The 20096-nt window shown below is 49.5% G+C and overlaps 1 protein-coding gene across 2 annotated transcripts in view; it reads left to right on the top strand.

Moving 5' to 3' along the window:
• The window catches only part of LOC147705920 (deoxynucleoside triphosphate triphosphohydrolase SAMHD1-like), a 1309615-nt gene that overhangs the window by 977732 nt on the left and 311787 nt on the right, over positions 1-20096 (top strand). For both annotated transcript variants that reach the window (XM_086932390.1, XM_086932391.1), the window contains exon 12: positions 1546-1685. In XM_086932390.1, coding sequence (XP_086788516.1) covers positions 1546-1685 — 140 coding nt within the window. The remainder of the gene's footprint in view (positions 1-1545; positions 1686-20096) is intronic.

Genomic DNA, 20096 nt, shown 5'->3' with positions numbered 1-20096 from the left:
TATGTCAAGTTCAACACTTCCAAGCAAGTTTTTCAGGTATCCTTCTATTTTGACTTTCATTGGCACAGCAAGGCTTGGCTGTGGCCACAGTTAAAGTGATTTGTCAGCCCTTTTGTCATTTTTACGATTACTGGATCAGCTATTCCTCTTTAAGTCGCCTATTGTGATTTTTTTTTAAAGGGACTAATCCACATGTTCTCACCAAGACTCTTTGTGGTGCTGCAGTGGGACCTTGATTTGGTTCTCGCTTATCTGATGCACACATCATTCAAACCTATTCACAGTTGCTCCTTGCATCTTTTGACCATCAAGACGGCGTTCCTTGTTCAACTCACATCTGCTAGGAGAGTGAGTAAACTTAAGGCCTTGTGTGTCAAACAGTCATACACTTTGTCTTTTGCAGACAAACTAGTACTCCTGACAAAGGCAGCTTTTCTACCTAAGGTGGTTACAACCTTCCACATAGGGCAATCCATTACTCTGCTGACCTTCTATGCTCCACCTCATCCCACTAAGAAAGAGAAAGAGCTTCACTTACATGACTTGAAGAGGGCCCTTAGTTATTACTTTGATCAAACCAGAGAATACTGTCAAGATGACTAGCTTTTCTTTGGTGTCACCGGAGCTAAAAAAGAAAAGTTCCACACTTGCGATGGATTGTCCTGTACATAAAGATCTGCTGTGGGCTAGTTCAGAAGCACCCACCAGAAGTATTACGTGCTCCCACCAGTAGGGCAAAGTCTGCCACCACTGTGCTGGTGCTCTGTGTTCCTGTCATGGACATTAGCCAGGCCTCTGTGAGCATCCCTCCATACATACACAAAGCACTAATGCCTGGATAACTATGTGTGGCTGGATGGGCAATTTGTACTATCTGTCAGTTCTAAGTCATTCCACGGATCCACCATTGGAAGAGGCTCTGCTTTGGTAATAATTCACAAAGTTAGAAGTCTCTTCTGGTGACGCCTTTTCTGGTGTGGACTTTATTTAACTGCAGATTCCTCACAGGAGGTCTTTTCTCCCCTTTATGTGGAATGGACGCGCACAGTCCATTACTAAGAACCAAATCTGAAACATCTTCACACCTGAATACATTGGCTCTTTTACAGCGCGGATGGAGATCAGACAGAAACTAACATAAGTATGCAGTGGTGGCAGTCTTACAGTGGCCCAACGTCATACCTGGAACCAACAGACTCAACGGGGACCACGAAGCACCACCTATCAAAACGTAAGAGAATTGTTTTAAACTTTCTATATCCAGTCTGGCAACTAGAATAAATCCACAAGGTGAGGAATCTGCAGTTCGACTCTGTACCAGAAACGGTGTAACCAGAGGGAAGTTACTTGTTCATATGTGCTTTTCTAACATGGGCTTGCAAACTTTTGAGTTTGATCATTGGAGTACCTTAGGGTAATAACACATTTTATCACCTACACTTTTCATTTTGGGGTATGGTAATAGCCATTACAGGTTTTTTGCTGTTTGCGAAAGCTTGCTTTGCCTAGTGCATTACAGTGGATGTCTATCATTCTCTTTTGCAGATAACATTTTTCAACAAATCCTGCATTCTAGTGATCCAAATTTGTCTGAGGCCCGAGGTATTTTGCAAAATGTTGAGCGCCGCCAACTTTACAAATATGTGGGACAAACTCATCCCAGATCAGAAATCAAGATTGAACAAGTAAGTAGATGGTTCTTTTAGTCATTTTACGAAAGTATGAGAAGAGAGTTTATTGCTTAGCATTCAAAAGTTAACTTTTTCAATTATCAGCATTAAATATTATGTTGAATTAGTATGGGTGGATCAGTGTAACTGGCTTGGCATGTTGATATCAATAGGACATTGGTCCCTGAAAGTTATCTGTGATTAGGCCTAAGGTCTAGTAACTACAGTATGTGACACAAAGGGATCACTTGAGGATTCCAGGAGTATTGCGGACAATACAGAGGTGACTATTGTGGAAGGTGTGTCTAGGCCTTCCAGAACCAATACCTGAATACCCTCACGGTTCATAAGTGCACTCTAACAATCAACATACATAAAAAGCAGTGGCAGCAAGATCTGGACATACTGCAGTAAAAGGTTTCTGGAGTGCAGCCAGGAGTGGAAAGGTGAAAGGTTTAGTACCTTCACATGAGGGCAGGGAGTGCATTTTCCCCCCGGTCCGGAGTTCAATTTGGACGCATCTAACACCGGGGCTGCCTGGACTCAAAATGGCGCCCAAGAGACTTAGCAACTGGAACTGATGGGGAGAGGGGATACAGCCGCTGCGGAGATACCACAGTGGAGAACGGGAGGTCGGCTGTGGATCCTTTGAACCGCCCACAACCACCTATGCTGGCTTGGCGAGTTAGATGCACTGCAGAGGGTGGTTGCCTGACCTTAAGATGGCTACCTAACTGCCCGGACTGAACCCACCCCGATGCAGCCTTCCTCTCCCCACTGATATAATTGGTGTGCATTTGAGGCCTCCTAGCACCTGCCATATAGACTGTGGTCCTGAGGCGCCTGTTTCAACCATCTCCGGACATCGGATGGTCGAGAGCGTCTGACGCTGTGGCCGCCGTTCCAACCGGTCGTAGCAACACAAGGATACTGGCGAAAATCTCATCCGGCGTTTTAACCACAAGATGGCGCCTGAGAAGGAACAGACCTGCTTTTTGAATGACTCGAAGCAGATCCTTGGGAACTTTTACCGAGCTACCTACCCCAACCCCTCCCCGCTCTACTCCTCTCCACTTTCTTGCTACTGATCTCTGCCCTCACCTCTCCTGGCCCTTAGTCCCCAACCTGTTTACCTATGAATTTTCCCTCTTCATTGAGATCTAGCTATTTTGTCTGATGCCCGATGGAGATACCTGGTTTAGCTATAGGGGGATGGGCCGGGGACTCCCTCCTTGGTCGTCACCTACCCAGTATGCCTTTAGACAGACTTCATTTCGTCTCTCCTTGTTGTCTCTTCTCCTGTCTCCCCTTTCTCACCTTCCCTGTCCCCTCCCCTCTACGCTCCAATCATTTTGCCCTCCATGTTATTTAAATGTTTTCCCATTGAGACCTAGCTATTTGGCCACAGCCCGGTGGAGCTACCTAGCTATAGAGGAGATGGGTTTTGGGACTTCCCCCACGACCGTCACCTACCCAGCCGGACTTTGGGCAGACTTTCCTTCGTCTTTCTGCCGTATCTCCCTCCCACCCCTTTATCCTTACCCCCTCCCCCTCTACACTTCACTTATCTCGTTTTCTATGCTCTTGTAATTGTTTGTCTAGCAACTCATGTAAATTGGAACTGATGTATTCTTGTAATTTTGTGGAACCTCATGTAAAGCGCTCTGATACCTCCGGGTCTAGCCAGCGCTATATAAAACTCTTAAAATAAAAAAAAAAATAAAAGAAATAAATTAAAACAGATGTATTTATTTATTTATTTGAAAAGTTTTATATAGTGCTGGCTAGACCTGGAGGTATCAGAGCCCTTTACATGAGTTACAGCAAGTTACAAGTTACCTAGTAAACCAAAGAGTCACGGGGGAGGAGGAGGGGGAGGGAGGGAATACACAACGGGAAAAACGAGAAAAACAATGTCATATGTCCGGTTGGGTAGGTGACGGCCGAGGGGGTGAAACCAGGGCCAGACTCCTCTTTAGCTGCATATGACAGCTCCACCGGGCATCGGGCAAGGTTTCTCGTGCATCGAGGTGAGTACAAGCAGTTTTGACGGCCATGGGGCGTCGTCAAAGGTTCATCAGAAGTTCAGAGGAATGCTATTTATGAGTTATATATAGTGCTGGCCTGACCCGTAAGTATCAGAGCACTTTACATTAGGCTACACAATGTTACAGAGAATCAAAACAAATTCACATTACGTCAAAAATTAAGCAACAAATTGGGAGAGGTAAGAAAAGTGAGACACATAAAGAGGAGGGAGGAAGGGGGATGTGTGAAGGGGGGGGATGAGGGAAAAGACAGCAGGAGAGAAGAAAAGGAAGTCTGCCCAAAGACCGACTGGGTAGGTGACATCCGAGGAGGGAATCCACAGCCCATCACTCCAATAGCTAAACAGGTAGCTCCATCAGGCATCAGTCAGATAGCTAGGTCTCAACTGACGAGGGAAAGTTCACAGAAGAAAGTCCAGTGGATAGACAGTGTGGGAACTATGAGCAAGGACGGGTGAGGGCAAAGGTCAATAGCTGGAAAGAGGAGAAGAGTAGAGAGGAGGGGCTAAGGGGTATGGTGAAGAAGAGAAGGGAGAAAAGTCCAGTAGAGCGCGCAGGAGAGTTTGCCCAAAGACCGCTGGGTAGGAGATGGTCAAGAAGGAAAATCCATAGCCCATCTCCCCTATAGTTCGCGAGGTAGCTCCACCGGACGTCAGTCATAATGTCTAGGTCTCAGCTGTCGATGGAAAGATCTCAGAGTCAAGTGTCATGGAGGGTGAGCAGGGTCGGGTGAGGGCAGATCCAGAACAATGATTTTAGATCAGGAGAGATACTTGACCCCGTGGAACGTCCAACCAACTCAGTTTGGGAGTGCCCCGGTACCTCAGGAGTCCCCTGTGGCTGTAGTCAGAACTGGCCGGAGTCAGCATCTTGGGGACAGGCACTGCAGCAAACTCCACCTCCGCCTGAGATGCAAGCATTGTGAAAGGCAAAGGGGAGGGGGGCCAAGAAATCACAATATCTTTTCCAGAAGGAGACACGGACCAAGGTCCAGCAGGTTGTTGGGCCACGAATCCGAAGGTGTAACAGGTACCCACTGTCCATGGTGAAGGTTCAGCTGAGCCTCAGGTGCTACTCCTGGCAGCGATGGCAAAGGCCCAAGATTCTGCAGCATGGGGCATCAACCAGCTCTCGATGAGTGTCACGGTGCACACCTTCTTTTTTTCCAATGATGTTATTTTAATCTCTTTGTTCTCTTCTGTCGCGTGCAACTCCCCGGAAAACGCGGACAGCCCTACCACGTTGCTTAAATGAAATGCACTGGAAAAAGGAGTGGTTCCACTCCTCGCCGAGTGCACAGCTATAATGTTCTAGGCATCACAAAATATGCCACCAAATAAGTCATTTGTTTTCTTCTTCTTTATTTTTCATCACAATCATCAACGTTTTTTTGTTTCATTCTTCTTGCTTTTACATATTTTTGCTCATGTCACAAGGGGGAACGCTTACAATTTTGCTGTATTCTAAATGAGGCAGAAATGCTAATCCAAGCCTTCTTCTGCGCCACGATAGCATATGTAAGTTTTGTTCATGTCCATAAAATTCATATACCCAATGCATTTCGGGCCTTTTATTTGGCCCTTCGTCAGGGGTTATCTACAATACAAAATACATGATTAAGTCTATGTTTTACGCAATGCCATTACACCTCACATACAAATAACACTAATAACAAAACAAAGCTGTTTCATGAACTAACGTTTTCCCTCTAATAAACGTAGCGTTATGCTACACATAACCATGAATACCTCTACTCCTTTCCATGCCTTTCCATCTTCGTATCCTTCCCATGTGCCCTAAAACCTTCCCCACCGTCATTCATTCTCCCCTTGTCCCCCTCCACAATACTCCTTCCCATATGCGCCTCTTTCCACATAACGGTGTTCTATTGTAAAATACACACTCCCCCGCTCTTTCGCCATTATGACAGGCATTTTGTGAACTGGTACGCATATGTCATAATGGCGAAAGAGCGGGGGAGTGTGTATTTTACAATAGAACACCGTTATGTGGAAAGAGGCGCATATGGGAAGGAGTATTGTGGAGGGGGACGAGGGGAGAATGAATGACGGTGGGGAAGGTTTTAGGGCACATGGGAAGGATACAAAGATGGAAAGGCATGGAAGGGAGTAGAGGTATTCATGGTTATGTGTAGCATAACGCTACGTTTATTAGAGGGAAAACGTTAGTTCATAAAACAGCTTTGTTTTGTTATTAGTGTTATTTGTATGTGAGGTGTAATGGCATTGCGTAAACATAGACTTAATCATCTATTTTGTATTGTAGATAAACCCTGACGAAGGGCCAAATAAAAGGCCCGAAATGCATTGGGTATATGAATTTTATGGACATGAACAAAACTTACATATGCTATCGTGGCGCAGAAGAAGGCTTGGATTAGCATTTCTGCCTCATTTAGAATACAGCAAAATTGTAAGCGTTCCCCCTTGTGACATGAGCAAAAATATGTAAAAGCAAGAAGAATGAAACAAAAAAACGTTGATGATTGTGATGAAAAATAAAGAAGAAAACAAATGATTTATTTGGTGGCATATTTTGTGATGCCTAGAACATTATAGCTGTGCACCCGGCGAGGAGTGGAACCACTCCTTTTTTTCCAGTGCATCAACCAGCTCCCCAGCCGCAGCGACGGTGTGCACTTTGAGATGTAAATGTAAATTGATACTTGTATAGCGCACTACTCACCCGCTAGGGTCTCAAGGCGCTTGTACGAATACCGCTGTGGAACCCATCCTGGCTTTCCCTGTGAGGCGTCCATTCCTGGGCACCCCCAAGGTGGAGGCCAGGCATCCTTAGCGTTGTGGGGGCTGTTGTGGAGATTAAGCAAGCTATTGCCCAGATTTGCAGAGTGGGACTCCATGATTGGAGTAGGCACCGAGGCGAGAATTATCAGGTCCATGGAATTTTGAGCCCAAGACCCACCAAGGCGGGGAATTGAACCCTGGTCCCGGGCTAGACCTCTGCATCAGGGTCTGCCACTCTAACCACTTCTCCTGTTACGGTGCTCATTGAAATAGAGCGGGTGGCGGTCGCCATCATAGGGTCAGGTAGCATTTGGGACCCGATGTGCATCCAGCACGGGTTGGCTCAAATTGGGAATGTGCATCTCAAATGGCATCTGGTGAAAGGATGGATGGGACCCTTCCTTGATGGCACTAGGAGGGAAAAGGGTGCACCGCTACAACGGGAACTCAGCTGTCGGGCTCGGCGAGCCATCTCCATTCTGTTCACGCCGCAAACATAACTGCCGGAGACCTACCGTCTGCACCCTGTTGGAACCAGTGCATCCAGGCAATGTCCGCTGAGTCTGAAAGATGCCACACTGCACCAGGTACAAGAATCTGGCAACAGCAGTTGACTCTGAACGGGCCAGGGACTGAGCTCACGGCTACTCGGGAGTGCATTTCGAGACCGCCATTTTGAGTTCAGGCGTCCACTTCAAAAAAGGTGCTGTTCTCGATCCAGCAGGCAGTAATACACAATTCAGCCGTATTTCTGAAGTTGCCTCGCAGGGCGTGGCTCATTAGTGGACTGATTCATTAGTGGACTGTTGGGATCCACCCAAAAGCAATGCTGGTTCAACAAAGTAAATTCAGATGCTTCTGTGTAAGGTCTCTGGTGCCCTGAAATATTTTAGAGTCTTAAATTAGTACCGTAGAACATATGGATGGTACGAGGGAAATCTCAAAATGTCTTAAAGCTCTGGATTTTCCTCTTTTTTTTTTTGAAAATCGAAATAACAAGAAACTGATCCTTGAGCCCTCAGGAATATTGAACAAGTACCAAGAGATTACAGTACCTTCTGGATGCAGGAACACAGGAATTGCGTTTTTGTTAAAAAAATTGTAATCCCAAGCTTGTCTCCAAAATTGAAGTGTGATCATTACGTGAAATCAGGCCGTCAATCACAAATGACCAGTAATCTTCAGTCTTTCAGCAGGTTTATTGAAGTAAACAGGATACACAGAAATACATGTGTAGAGGGCTCAGGATGGTAACTCCAACTGACCACAGAGCTGTTCCAATCCATGGCCCAAACATTCTATTGTAAGTAATACTCGGAATATATGCACAAGTACAAAGTAACATTCCAACATTAGCATATAATAAGAGTGCACCAACATATGAAACATAGACACCACACTCTTCTTACTTCCAGCAGCAGCATTTCTTTATCGACATCCATACAGAACAACGAGGGTTTCCGACACCACTTCTTACCTATGCACACGGCTCCTCTGGGATAGGTAACTCTGGTACGAAGGTACCCACAGGTGGGGTGGCTCTCCAAACTCTGAAGTTCTAAGGGTCTTCCTATTCTGTTGGGTAGGGTCCGTAACCTATAATTTTCCAACCGTGACTTTCCCTTTGAACCATACTGAGCACGCAGTCGTGGTCTCACTCTGCACACGTCCTCCGTGTGGCCCGTACTCACTCACCTTGGGTGGTTCCTTGGGGTCTCAGCGATTTTATACCTTCTAGACTAGGTCTGGTCCTGAGCCGTGGTTCTTATACCACCTATTTAGTATATGGTTTGGTGTCCCCCGGGAGCCCACTTTGTATTGTGCTACTTCCGTTTGATTCTTTGAAAGTGTATTATTTGATTTGTGTTCTATCCTCGTGTAGATTATATTAGAGAGTGTTATATATAATAAATACGCTACTGTGCGGTTTCCCTTTCATTTAACCAATTCTATATGGTTGCATTCTGGTAAAAAAAAGGTGCATAAAATTCCTTCAAGACTTAGCATGAAGGCTGGTCTCCATTGCTACCACTAGGATAGCTTTCTGTAAAGGTTATCTTTGACCTAATCATCATCATCATCATCATAAAATCTTTATTTCGGTAATTATATCACCATAAAAGATATACATAGTTCATTTCAAAAATATTAAAACATAGAATAGTAAAACATCACAGTCCATCCAGGTACATTAAAAAAAATTCCCATGTACAAATTTCTGGGTTTAATCTACAGTCAATCAATAATCAGTGACCAGCCTTAAGATATTTGCTTCTCAAGAACCACATTGCTCCTAAATATTTGGCAACAGCAAAGACAATGTGATCAGTCAGATCTGATTTAAGAACTCGGAACGCGGCCAGGCACTCCGCGAAACCCAGGCTTCTGCATATGGGAATGATCCATTTCTTGCGGGAGGCACGGTAAGCTGGACAGAAAAAGACTATGTGGAGTTCTGGTTCATTGTCCACCCCGCAGGCGGGCATTGGCTAAATAATGATTTACTCCACTTGCTAGTTAGAGCTCTGATAGGAAGAGTCCCATGCCTCCATTGTAAGTATAATTTCCTGAGAAGTGTAGGATATATTTTGTCCAAGGCTGGCTCAAATCTGTAGCTGTCCTTGATAGATAAAAATTACTCCGTATGTGTGCCCAGAGTTTCCTGTCGACAGAGTGCCGCTAGTTTACTGTCATGGTATGCCTTTGCGAGACTCTTTTTGGAAATTAGTGGACAAGCAGATAGGGGATCAGACCAGAGTGTCAGTAGGCCCAATCCATTCAACTCAGTTCTGATGTATTTAAGCCACTTAATTTTCCCAGCATTAGGCATAGCTAGAACTTCCTGCAAACCCTGCCTATAACTGCTCAGTTCTGGAACTGCCCACAACCTGCGCCAGTAAACAAGGGGACGGAGTGCCAATTCATCGCTTAGGGGTCGCAGCCCTAGATCTAACCTCAGTGGCACAAGAGGCGTGCTAGGCGGGAGTTGTACCACCTGCCTTATGAACTTATTCTCCTCTTTCAGCAATTCTGAGGAAGATACGTGCCCCCAAAGCTCACAACCATACATGGCGGCCCCCCTTGCCTGTGCCTTATAAATCTGGAGTGGTGGGCCGACAGGTTTGATAGATGACCTATTTCTTCCCATGAGCCTCAAACCACCCCCCCCCCGAGTACTGGGCCAGTTTCAGTAGTGCTTTCTGTTGGTGTGTGCACCAGGTCATACTCTCATTTAACAGGAGCCCAAGATACTCAAAGGTACGCACCCTTTCTAGTCTGGTCTGGCCGATTGTAGGGGCAGTTCGTAGTCTTTGTGGGACATTAAAGACCATAAATTTGGTCTTTGAGGTGTTAACTTCTAGGCCGTGTTCCCCACAAAATTCCACAAAGCCATTTAGGACACGCTGTATCCCCATTGGGGATTTTGAGAGGAGCAGGGTATCGTCAGCGAACATTATCGCCGGTACCCTGCTATCTGCCAACTTTGGGGCGTCCGAATTGGCAATCCCATCAAGGTGGGCGATTACCCCGTTGACATAGAGGCAAAACAGGGTTGGTGCAAGCACACAACCCTGCCTAACCCCCCTGTCAACGGGGAACCGGTTTGACAACGCCCCCACCTTGCCACACCTCACCCGGGCATAGTTGGTGGTGTGGAGATGAATAATCATCTCCAGCAAACCCCCGGGGACCCCCAATTTGGTCAGCACCTCCCAAAGTTTTCTACGGGGGACCGGGTCGAAGGCCGCCCTCAGGTCCACGAATACAGTGTAGAGGCTGCCACCCTCCAACTGTACCGTTTTCCAGTATATGAGGGCAAGCCGAAAGACCTGGTCTATGGTGGAGCTCTTCTTTCTAAATCCCGCCTGGAATGGACTCAGAATATCGTGGTCCGACATCACTCTAGTAGACGATCCAATAATAGCCTGGTGAAGAGTTTCTGAGAAACATCTATCAGGCTTATTGGCCTGTAATTGGCTGGGAGCAGAGGCGAACCCTTCTTAAATATAGGGACTATCTCTGCCCCCAGCCAAGTCGGGGGGGATCGCCATGCCATTCAGGGTTGCATTGAACAGCTCTCTCAAATAGGGGGCCCAGATCTTGACCTCCTGCTTGTAGAGGTCACCTGGAAGTTTATCCAGACCAGGCGCCTTTTCGGGCGCGAGATCAAGGATTGCCCTATTGAGTCCTCCCAGGGTGAACCCGTCCATCTTGGCTACACTTTCTAGGGATTGAGGCCCTGGTGAATCAAGTGGGCTCCTTAGTTGGCCAGAGTCGGGCACACTGTACAAAGATTTAAAATGGTCTTCCCATACTGTGGCAGCAATATTAGCATCTACTGCGGCTATAGGTTCGGCTGAACCATGCTTGACGATCTGCCAGAATTTGCAGGCATCATGAAATGCCAAGGCAGCCGTCATTTCCGACCAGTTATGCTGATCCCATTCTATTTTGGCATTACGGGTGGTTGACTTGTAAGCCATCCTTTTGCACCTGATCTCGCTAGGGGTGTCCCGGTTTTTTAGGGACTCTAGGAGGACAGCCATTGCACTTCTACAAGAAGCATTGAACCATGTGGCTCTCTTTTTCTTTCCCTTTTTCCTTCTGGCCACTGGGTTCATTACTTCTGCCAGATTGGTGCAAAGCTCAGAATGGATATCCCCCAGCACTCTGAGATTATCAGCAGTTGGTGACTGAAGGAAAAAATCCCTTACTTTTTTTAAGGCAAGGACAACTACTTTGTATAGTCTTTTTTTTTTTTTTTTTTTTTTTTTTTTTGGTGTTCAAAACTGCTTTATTGATAAGAGCACATTAGGATACACAGCTTGAGGTGCCTACAACCCGGAGGCCGGCAGCGATAGTGGAGCAACAATACACAGCCTTATAGCCGGCATCCCGGGGGCCCGGCGGCACGTTACTATGAGAAGGCTTCGTACAGCGCTGACCAGCGGGGCAGGCCAAGGAAGGATGTGCTGCAGCCGAACAGGTTTTGTTTGAGTAAGATGAGAATCTCGCTCCTAATTTTTTGTAACGTGTAGAACAAGAAAAAGAAAAAAAAAAAAAAGAAAACCCCAACTTTTTAACGAGGTTACGCGCGTGTAGTGGTGTATGACAATGCGATGACGATGTATGACAGTGGTGCAGTGTGGTGGTGCCGCCAGTTGTTGGTGCGTGGGGCAGTGAACGTCCAGAATGCAAGGGCCTAGGGTAGTGGTAGTCCATGGGGCTAAGGTGCAGAGTTGTCAGTGGTATGCAGGACAGCTCCCTCCGGTGGAGGGGGGGGGCGTCCGGCGGCGCGTCGGAAGGGGATGTCGGTCATAGGAGGGGGGAGGCGAGGGGGGCTGTACCGTGAAGGTCAGTGCCACATCTTCCACGAGGAGACTGCAGGGGCATAGAGATCCCATAGGTGGAGGAAAGCAGTGTGTGTCATGTAGCGCCAGATGGCAATAAGGCGACCAATAGTCTTAATGGGGTTGGGAGGCAGTGAGCCCATCACCTGGCGCAGTGTCATCATCCGAGCGCCTGAGCAGGTAGTGTACCAGTGGGTCCCAGATATTCCTAGGCCTGCTTGTGAGAGGTAATAATTCCGAAAAAGTGTTATGCTGATCCTGGCAATATGTTAAATCAGTGAGCCAATCCTTGAACTTAGGCGCTCTGCCTCTGCTCCAGCGGCAGGCGACACGTCGCTTGGCCAGGAGGAATGCCATATCGACGAATTTCCTACTTCCCCTGGATATGTGCTTCGTGTATCCAAGGATGGCTACCAAGGGGTCTGCGGGGATCTCCTCATCCACCATCTGCACAACGGCCTCGATGACTTGTCGCCAGTAGTCTGCAATCTGGGGGCAGGACCATGCTAAGTGGAGAAAGTCAGCGTGTTCTGCGCAGCAGCGCTCACAGCGGTCATTGTCGGTCAGCCCGAACCTGTGTTTTCGGGCCGGAGTGTAGTAGACCCTCTGCAAGTATTTATAATGTATTATTTTCAATCTGCAACTGGCAGTGATGCGAGAAGTCAATGCACAGCAGTAGTGCCATTGATCGTCCGAAACCTCTGTATCCAGTTCCGCCGACCAGCGCAATCTGCAGTAGAGACCGATAGGGGGGCAGCTCCACGACATTGGCGGTAGAGCCTAGAGACTAGATGGGCCCCATCTGGAGATTCTAGGAGATGGTGTAGAGGAGGCAAAGGCACAGGTTCAGTAGGGTAATCCGGAAGGATGTCTCGCATCCCCGCGCGCAATCGAATATAGTAAAACAATTCGAGGGGCGAGTGGGCATGCGATTGGAAAAAAAGATCCGCTGTCTTGAACGTTCCGTTGTGGAACAGGTCACCCCAAGTGGAGATATGCAGTTTGGCGCAGAGCTGGTGAAACCCAATTTCCGACAGCAAGGTAAGGTTTGGGTGGTAGGTCAGAGGGAGCTTAGGAGAGTAGGGCATCGCGCAGTGGAGTCGCTGGGCGATGCGTTGCCACGCGTCTAGGGTGCAGGAGACCGAGGTGTTTGCTGTAGGGATGGAAGACTCGGGACAATGCATCAGACCGTTCAATGGAAGTGGGTGTGCTATCCAATCCTCCACTGCTACGTGAGGCATGAAGGGGGTAGGAGCCATCCAATGATAAGCAAAATGCGCTTGTGCGCATAGGTAGTATGCCTCGAAATCTGGGATGTCGAAGCCACCCTGGTCGTAGGGAAGGGTCAACGTGGACCACTTTAGCCGGGGAGATTTGCCACCCCAGAAAAGTCTGCGTAGCTCGGCGCGAAGTGTCCTGAAGAAGAAAGCCCCTGGATAATATGGGATGTTTAGGAAAAAATACAAAAAACGGGGCAATATCACCATTTTAATAAGGGAGGCTCTGCCAGCCATGGAGAGTGGCATCGTGATCCACCTGTCGACAGAAGCGGTCAGTTTGGTGATAGCCACGCCATAATTGGAGCGAAGCGTCTCATCTTTGTCCCGTGCGATGCGGATCCCCAAATAACGAAGATCGTCTTTGCACCACACCAATGGATAATCTAATGGGAAGTCAGTCACCGCATCGGTTAGGGGAAAAAATTGTGACTTGGCCCAATTAATATGAACGCCCGATAGCCCCCCGAACAGGACGAATTCGCGGAGCAGGGGGTTGAGGTGTAGTTCCGGGAATTTGACATACAGCGTGATGTCATCCGCATAGAGGGATACATCAATTTGCCGCTGCAGGCATTGAAACGCTCCCTCCCGGTGTAATTGGCGGAGGCGGCACGCTAGTGGTTCGACCGCGATTGCAAACAGCAGGGGTGAGAGCGGGCATCCCTGACGAGTGCCTCTAGTAATACTGATGGGTGGCGATTGCTTCCCGTTGATCAGTACCTTCGCCGTGGGATCCGTGTATAGGAGGCGTACCCAGGCCAGGAACAGTTTAGGGAACCCCATGCGTCCCAGAACCGAAAAGAGGCAAGGCCACTCGACGGAGTCGAACGCCTTGGTGGCGTCAAGGAACACAGCCGCCACTGGGACATCAGGATGGACAGAGCGTAGTAGAGAAAACAGGGTGCGCAGATTATGGGAGGTGGACCTGCCTGCTACGAAGCCAGATTGGTCGGGCAGGACGATTCTAGTCATCAGGAGTGACAGTCTCGTGGCGAGAACCTTAGCAAGGATCTTCACATCACAATTTAGAAGGGAGAGTGGGCGGTAAGAGTCACAGGAAGTAGGGGCCTTGCCAGGTTTCAGAAGGGAGGTGATAACCACTTCACGCATAGATCGAGGTAGTCTACCATCAGCCAACGACTCAGTGAATACTTCGTTAAGCACTGGTGCCATAATATCAATATAAGTTTTGTAAAATTCGGCTGGGATGCCATCGAGCCCTGGGGCCTTCCCATTCTGTAGGGACATAATGGCCTCGCGAACTTCCTCGAGTTCAAAAGGAGCCGCTAGGAACTCCCTGTCTCCGTCGCTAAGCCAGCATAGCGCCACGTCGTTCATATATTCAGCGTATGGAGCATCAGTTTCTGCCTTTGAGGTATATAGTGTCGAGTAGTGCGTTGTAAATGCAGTCAGTATCCCATCTGAGTCTCTAGTGACAATGCCATCCTCATCAATAAGTTCTAATATCGTGGTGTGTTCACGTGGCGCGCGCGTGAGTGAGGCAAGCACTTTACCAGGCCTATCTCCCTCGCAGTATTTCCGGGCCACCCAGTGTTTGCCCCGATATTTCGCCTCTCTTGCAGCCTCCTCCTCATACTTGGATAGTGTGTCCCTAAAGGTCACCCGCAGGAGTGGGTCATCGCTCGCCACCATTTGGAGCTCTAGTGCATGCAACTCTTTTTCCAAAGTGGTGATGGTACGCAGAATATCCCGCAGGACCCCATGGCTCTTAGAGATGCAGAATCCCCGAATAGTGACTTTGAAGGCCTCCCATATGTGTTCCACTGATTCTACGGAGCCCTTGTTTCTAGGAAAGAAGTCCCTGATCTCCTCGCCCAACTCCGTGCGAAAGAGCTCATCAAGGAGCGTATCGGGGCTTAGCCTCCAGTGCGGTCTTGGACTATCCCACCCAGGGGTCCGGAACCGTAGTTTAACAGGGCTGTGATCTGAATAGGTCCGGGGCAAATGATCGGCCTCTAACAGCTCCCTAGTGACGCCCCGGTCCACCAAAAAGTAATCCAGGCGCGCCCAGGTCCCGGTGTGATGTGTAAAGTGCGTGCCTTCCCGCCCGTGGGGATGTAGCTGTCGCCAAGCGTCAAATAGTCCACCCTCCTCCATCACCCCCTCCAAAACCTCCCTAGCTCGGGGCTTGTAAGAATTAACACCATCCGCCCTATCCAGGGAAGGTACCAAGGCCAGATTAAAATCACCTCCCCAAATGACGTGTCGTGCCCCGATGGACACAATTTCGCCCCACAGTGTGGAAAAAAAACCAGGTGAGTCAACATTCGGTGCGTACATTGAGACAAATAAATAAATGTCATGCCCCAGTCTCCCCCACAACAATACATATCTCCCCTCCCTGTCCGCCAATTCCCCCATATGAAAGAAAGGTACACCTCGAGCAACTAGTATCGCCACTCCTCTAGCATAAGACGAATAGGAGGAAAAAACACGGGTACCCGCCCATTTCTGTCCAAACGGGGCGTCCCTGCGCACGGGCAAGTGTGTCTCTTGTAGCAGAGCTATTTGCACATGGTGCCTTTTCAAGTAAGCGATAACATTCCTGCATTTCCGAGCATCGTTCAACCCCCGAACATTCCATGAAAGACATGTTAATCGCACAGGCAAGTTCACCGCAGCCATAAGCGCATTGACAGTAAAGAAGAAGGCGCCCAAGCGGACCAAAGCATGGAATTACAGCCGCAACAGGAGCGCCAAGCCCCACACCACATCAGCATAAGCAAACACCTTCTATGCAATAGTAACCTCTTAACGTCTGAACCCCCCCGCCCACCCCAGCATCCCAAACATGCCAGTAGCCATGAAATCCCCTAGAACACCCCCCCCTCACATCCCTCCCCCCCAACTTCAGTGTGGCAAAAAGCCAAACAAACAATTGTTCAGTGGGGAACACCCAATTAGGGAACATCTAAAGGTGCGCGCTGCCACTATCCGGCCCATAGCTCCAGTCTGTACCGCCCTCGGTGGAGGCTAGGGCCAAGAGAGCGGTCCTTGGTATACGTTACCACAGGGGGTGCGATGTCCATTAAGTCCGATCCATATGATGCTGCCTATCCACCGAGTGATGAGTTAACACCAACCAGTAGATGATTACGTGCTTGCCAAGTGTCGAAGGTCGTGAAGGCAGTTAATCCTCCTGGCGTTCAGGTGGTAGGGCATCGTTCTCCAGGTCGTCCTCAGGCGCCCGTTCTCCCCTGCGTGCCCTTCGGATGGATTTGAAGTAATCTTCAGCTTTCTGCGGGTTTGTGAAGAAGCGTTGTGTGCCCTGATGAGTAACCCTCAGCTTTGCCGGATACAAGAGTGCATAGTCTATCTGGGCTTCACGCAGTTTCTTTTTTATTGGAAGGAATTTGCGCCTCTCATCCTGAACCATTGGTGTAAAATCAGGATAAATGGAAAAGGTGATGCCTTCATACCTCAGCGATCTCTGTGTCCGGGCCGCTCGAAGGGCCGTGTCGCGGTCTCGGTAATTCAGTAGTCGAGCGATTATGGGTCGCGGTGGTAGGCCAGGCTGGGGCACAGGTGCTAGTGATCGGTGAGCCCTCTCCACTATGAATTGTGAGGAGAAGGCGTCCTCCCCGATTGAGCCCTTGAGCAATTTCTCCACATAGAGTTCCATCCTGCCTGTGGCAGTGGATTCCGGCACATTGGTAATGCGAATGTTATTGCGGCGGCTTCGCGCTTCTAAGTCCTCATTCTTGGCCGCAATGACACGGAGGAGGTTATCCATTCTCGCTAACTGTGTTGCGTGGGTCGCGGCGGCGTCGGTGTTGTCGGAAATCCTTTGCTCCGCAGCCGTGAGGCGCTCCTCATGGCAATCCACTTTGTGGACCAAGGCGTCCAGCCGAGCCGTGACTCCATCCACTTTCTCTACCACGGTGGCAAAGCCCTGCCGCATTTCCTGTAGAAGGCTGGCGATGTCCGCAGCAGGGGCATCAGGCTGGGCAGGCTGCTGGGGTGGCTCACCGGGACTCTGGCGTGTCTGCGTCGATGTGTGGCCCTTGCGAGTACTATCAAAGCTTAGCTTGGGTTGGCGAGCGTCGGGGCGCCCCATGCTGGTATCTCCAAACTAGTGAGGGTCCAAACAGAATAGCAAGGATAGCAGTGGCCAAGCGGGCGGTCAGCAACCGGCTGTGTATCAGGGGTGATTCAAAGGTTGGGGCCCAGCAGCGGGTCGAAGCGCGCGCAGTGACACAGGCAGCGCCACGTGTCCGGTCGTTGTTCTATGGCAGCATACGTCCGCCGCTCATCCAGCAGCAGCCCCAGCCAGATAGCGTGGGCGCCGAAGCGCCAGTCTTTGCGCCAAACCCCCGGGCCAAGTCCCCTTCACCAGCCGTTGTAGCGCGCAATGCAGTGCACTAGGTAGTCCTTTGGGGGAAGGGCACTCAGGCCTCCTGATCGCTGTTGTCCCCTCCGCTGTTGCCCCCTCCGCTCGTGGCTGAAGGATCCGTGGTGATCCGTGAGCAAGGAGCGCTATCCGCAGCACGGGGGCTTCGCTCCGTGGGAACGGCAGGCAACGCACAGAGCTCCGGGTCCGTCGCGGCTCCGGGGACAGGCTCGGCCGCCGGCCGGGCACCAAGCACCACGTTGAGAGCAGGTCGCGTAGCGCACTGGTAGCGCCGCGTTCAGGATGAAGGCGGGTGCAGGGTGAGAAGCGCCGCTTTCCCTTTCAGTCCACACCGGGGTTCGGCTCGGAGGAGCAATGTAGGCAAGATGTCCGCGCGGCCTGGTGGCCTCGTGGCGGTCCCCGAGGTCGCGTAGCTGCGGTGGCCGGGGTCTCTCCCCAGTGCGCTCCAGGGCTGACGTCGGGCAATCTTTGGGAGCCCGTATCTCCGGCTCTGAGTCTCCCAGCCGCTTCAAACTTCGGTCGAGTGTAGGGAACACTCTCGTGATGTGGGGACCGGGCTTCTGGGGATCACACGGTCCCCGTGGCAGCAGATCGATGCAGGATCAATATCCAAGGAGCGGGAGCTGCAGGTCTAGGCAGCCATTCCGCAAGCGCGCCCTCTAGCGCCCCCCAACTACTTTGTATAGTCTCTGAGTGTTTATTGGGTTCTGCACAAGTGTGGCCCATCTAATCCTGCGTCTGCTGCTGGTGCGACAAGACCCTCCGGGGGCATCGAGTTATTATCTGTGTTTGGAGTTGGCATACCCTGTGCAACGTACCTCATTGACAGTGCGTTATGGTCACTGCTAGTCCTTCTCAGTATAGTGAAGTCCCTAACTTTATTCCAGTCCTCAGACCGCACCAGGAGGTAGTCAATCCGTGATTCGTGCCCTGGTCTATTGAAGGTATGCTGGGGTGGGACATCACCTTTAAACCGCCCATTACAAGCCCTTAATGAGTGGGATAAAGTTAGGGACGTTATTTGGGTGGCTAGGGGTGACCATGATGTAACCGGTGGTCCCGCCAAGTCGGGTATCTCCCAGAGTTCATCTTCTTCATTAAATACACTATCCAGATGATCGGGGAGGGGCTCATACTGGATGTTAAAGTCCCCCCCCCCATTATGAGTGATGGACAGAGGGTCGTACGGTCAAGAAACGCGGCCAGCTCCTCAATTGTTCCTGAAGTGCCTGTAATGCCAACAGGTCTTGAGTATACATTAATTAATGCCACTCTATCACCTGAAGCCCACTCCAGGACAACACACTGGAAGTCCGGTGAGTTTGTTACCATGTTTCTTGCCTTGCAACCAAGGTGGGAACTTACCCAGATTGACAGGCCACCGGACGGTCGACCCCTCCCACCCCATTTTGCCGCGACCTCAAAGATAGCAAACCCTGTATGGGAATATTGTTCTCTAGCCCATGTTTCTTGGAATAGACATATGTCATATTCCTCAACGAGCTCCAACCACTCAGGTGAGTCAATTTTATTACCTAACCCGGCCACATTCCAGTCAGTATCGAAAGTGTACTTTGTGCCCCGCTCTCCTCGATAGAATTAGAGGATAGTGGGCGCCTATTTATCCTGCCCTGGCAATAGTTGGGGGAAAACATACCCTCTGGGGCCAGCGGGCAAATTGCTTGAGGCGTGTCAGCTGAGCAGGGGATAATGAGATCAACTTCTTCTTTTTTGTGGTGAGTGGATGTATCCACAGTGGGATAGTCAGCAGCCTGTTTCTCTGTGTGCTTTGCATTCCCCAAGGTTTGAGTACAGTCTCTTGGGAGATACGGAGTTGGTGCCAGTGTTTCATTGACCCTGTCTGGTATTAGTATTAGTAAGGAAGAACATGGTGAAGGATAAACAGGAAAATAATATAAATCAGTCAGGGAGGAGGCGTCAGAAGCCCAGTGGTGGAGTCAATCCACGTCCTCGAGGCATCCAAATCGGTTACAGGTGGGAGCCCCATTCCACCCTCCATAATTATCTTGCCAGTGATTGGATTGCCCACCCTGCACAAAATTTTGTTCTGGGATCGTGTTCCAATTCCGATTTGCCCCCATGTGGGAATGGGAACGCGGTGGATAAAAATAGGTGAGTGGTCTGGTTGCTATAGGTGAGTAGGCACCATGGCCGCTCCATGAGTGGATATAATGTGCAGTGTTAGGATCTTCAAATGAGATAATTACACAGTCACCTGAGATTGATTTGTGTGTGGTCCCTATCCAGGGAACCCGTCGCACCATAAGGATTTTACTTCTGAGGTGATTGGGCAATGGCCTGTTCAGATTAAGCCAGTGGATGACCTTATTTTTTAATGACCCAAAGTCCTCCTGCTGTTGGTGTGGGATTTCTGGTACCCCCGTGAGGATTGTTACATAGGGTTTAACATCAGGGGGGAGATCGACATAACCCCTATAGTGATTTTTAATAAATCTATCTCTCTGTGGGATAGCTTTGTAGGTGTCGCGATTTTTGGGCCTCGGGCTGCCTGCACTTAGGGAGCTGGCACAGGAGGTGCCGGGAGCTGATTTGCACATCCAGATGCTTTATTATTACTCATGGTGCTTG

The sequence above is a fragment of the Lissotriton vulgaris genome, chromosome 7 (assembly GCF_964263255.1).
Source record: "Lissotriton vulgaris chromosome 7, aLisVul1.2, whole genome shotgun sequence".
In the NCBI taxonomy this organism is placed as follows: domain Eukaryota; kingdom Metazoa; phylum Chordata; class Amphibia; order Caudata; family Salamandridae; genus Lissotriton; species Lissotriton vulgaris.
Note: the sequence above shows the minus strand (reverse complement) of the source record. Positions and strands in the feature narration are given on the sequence as shown.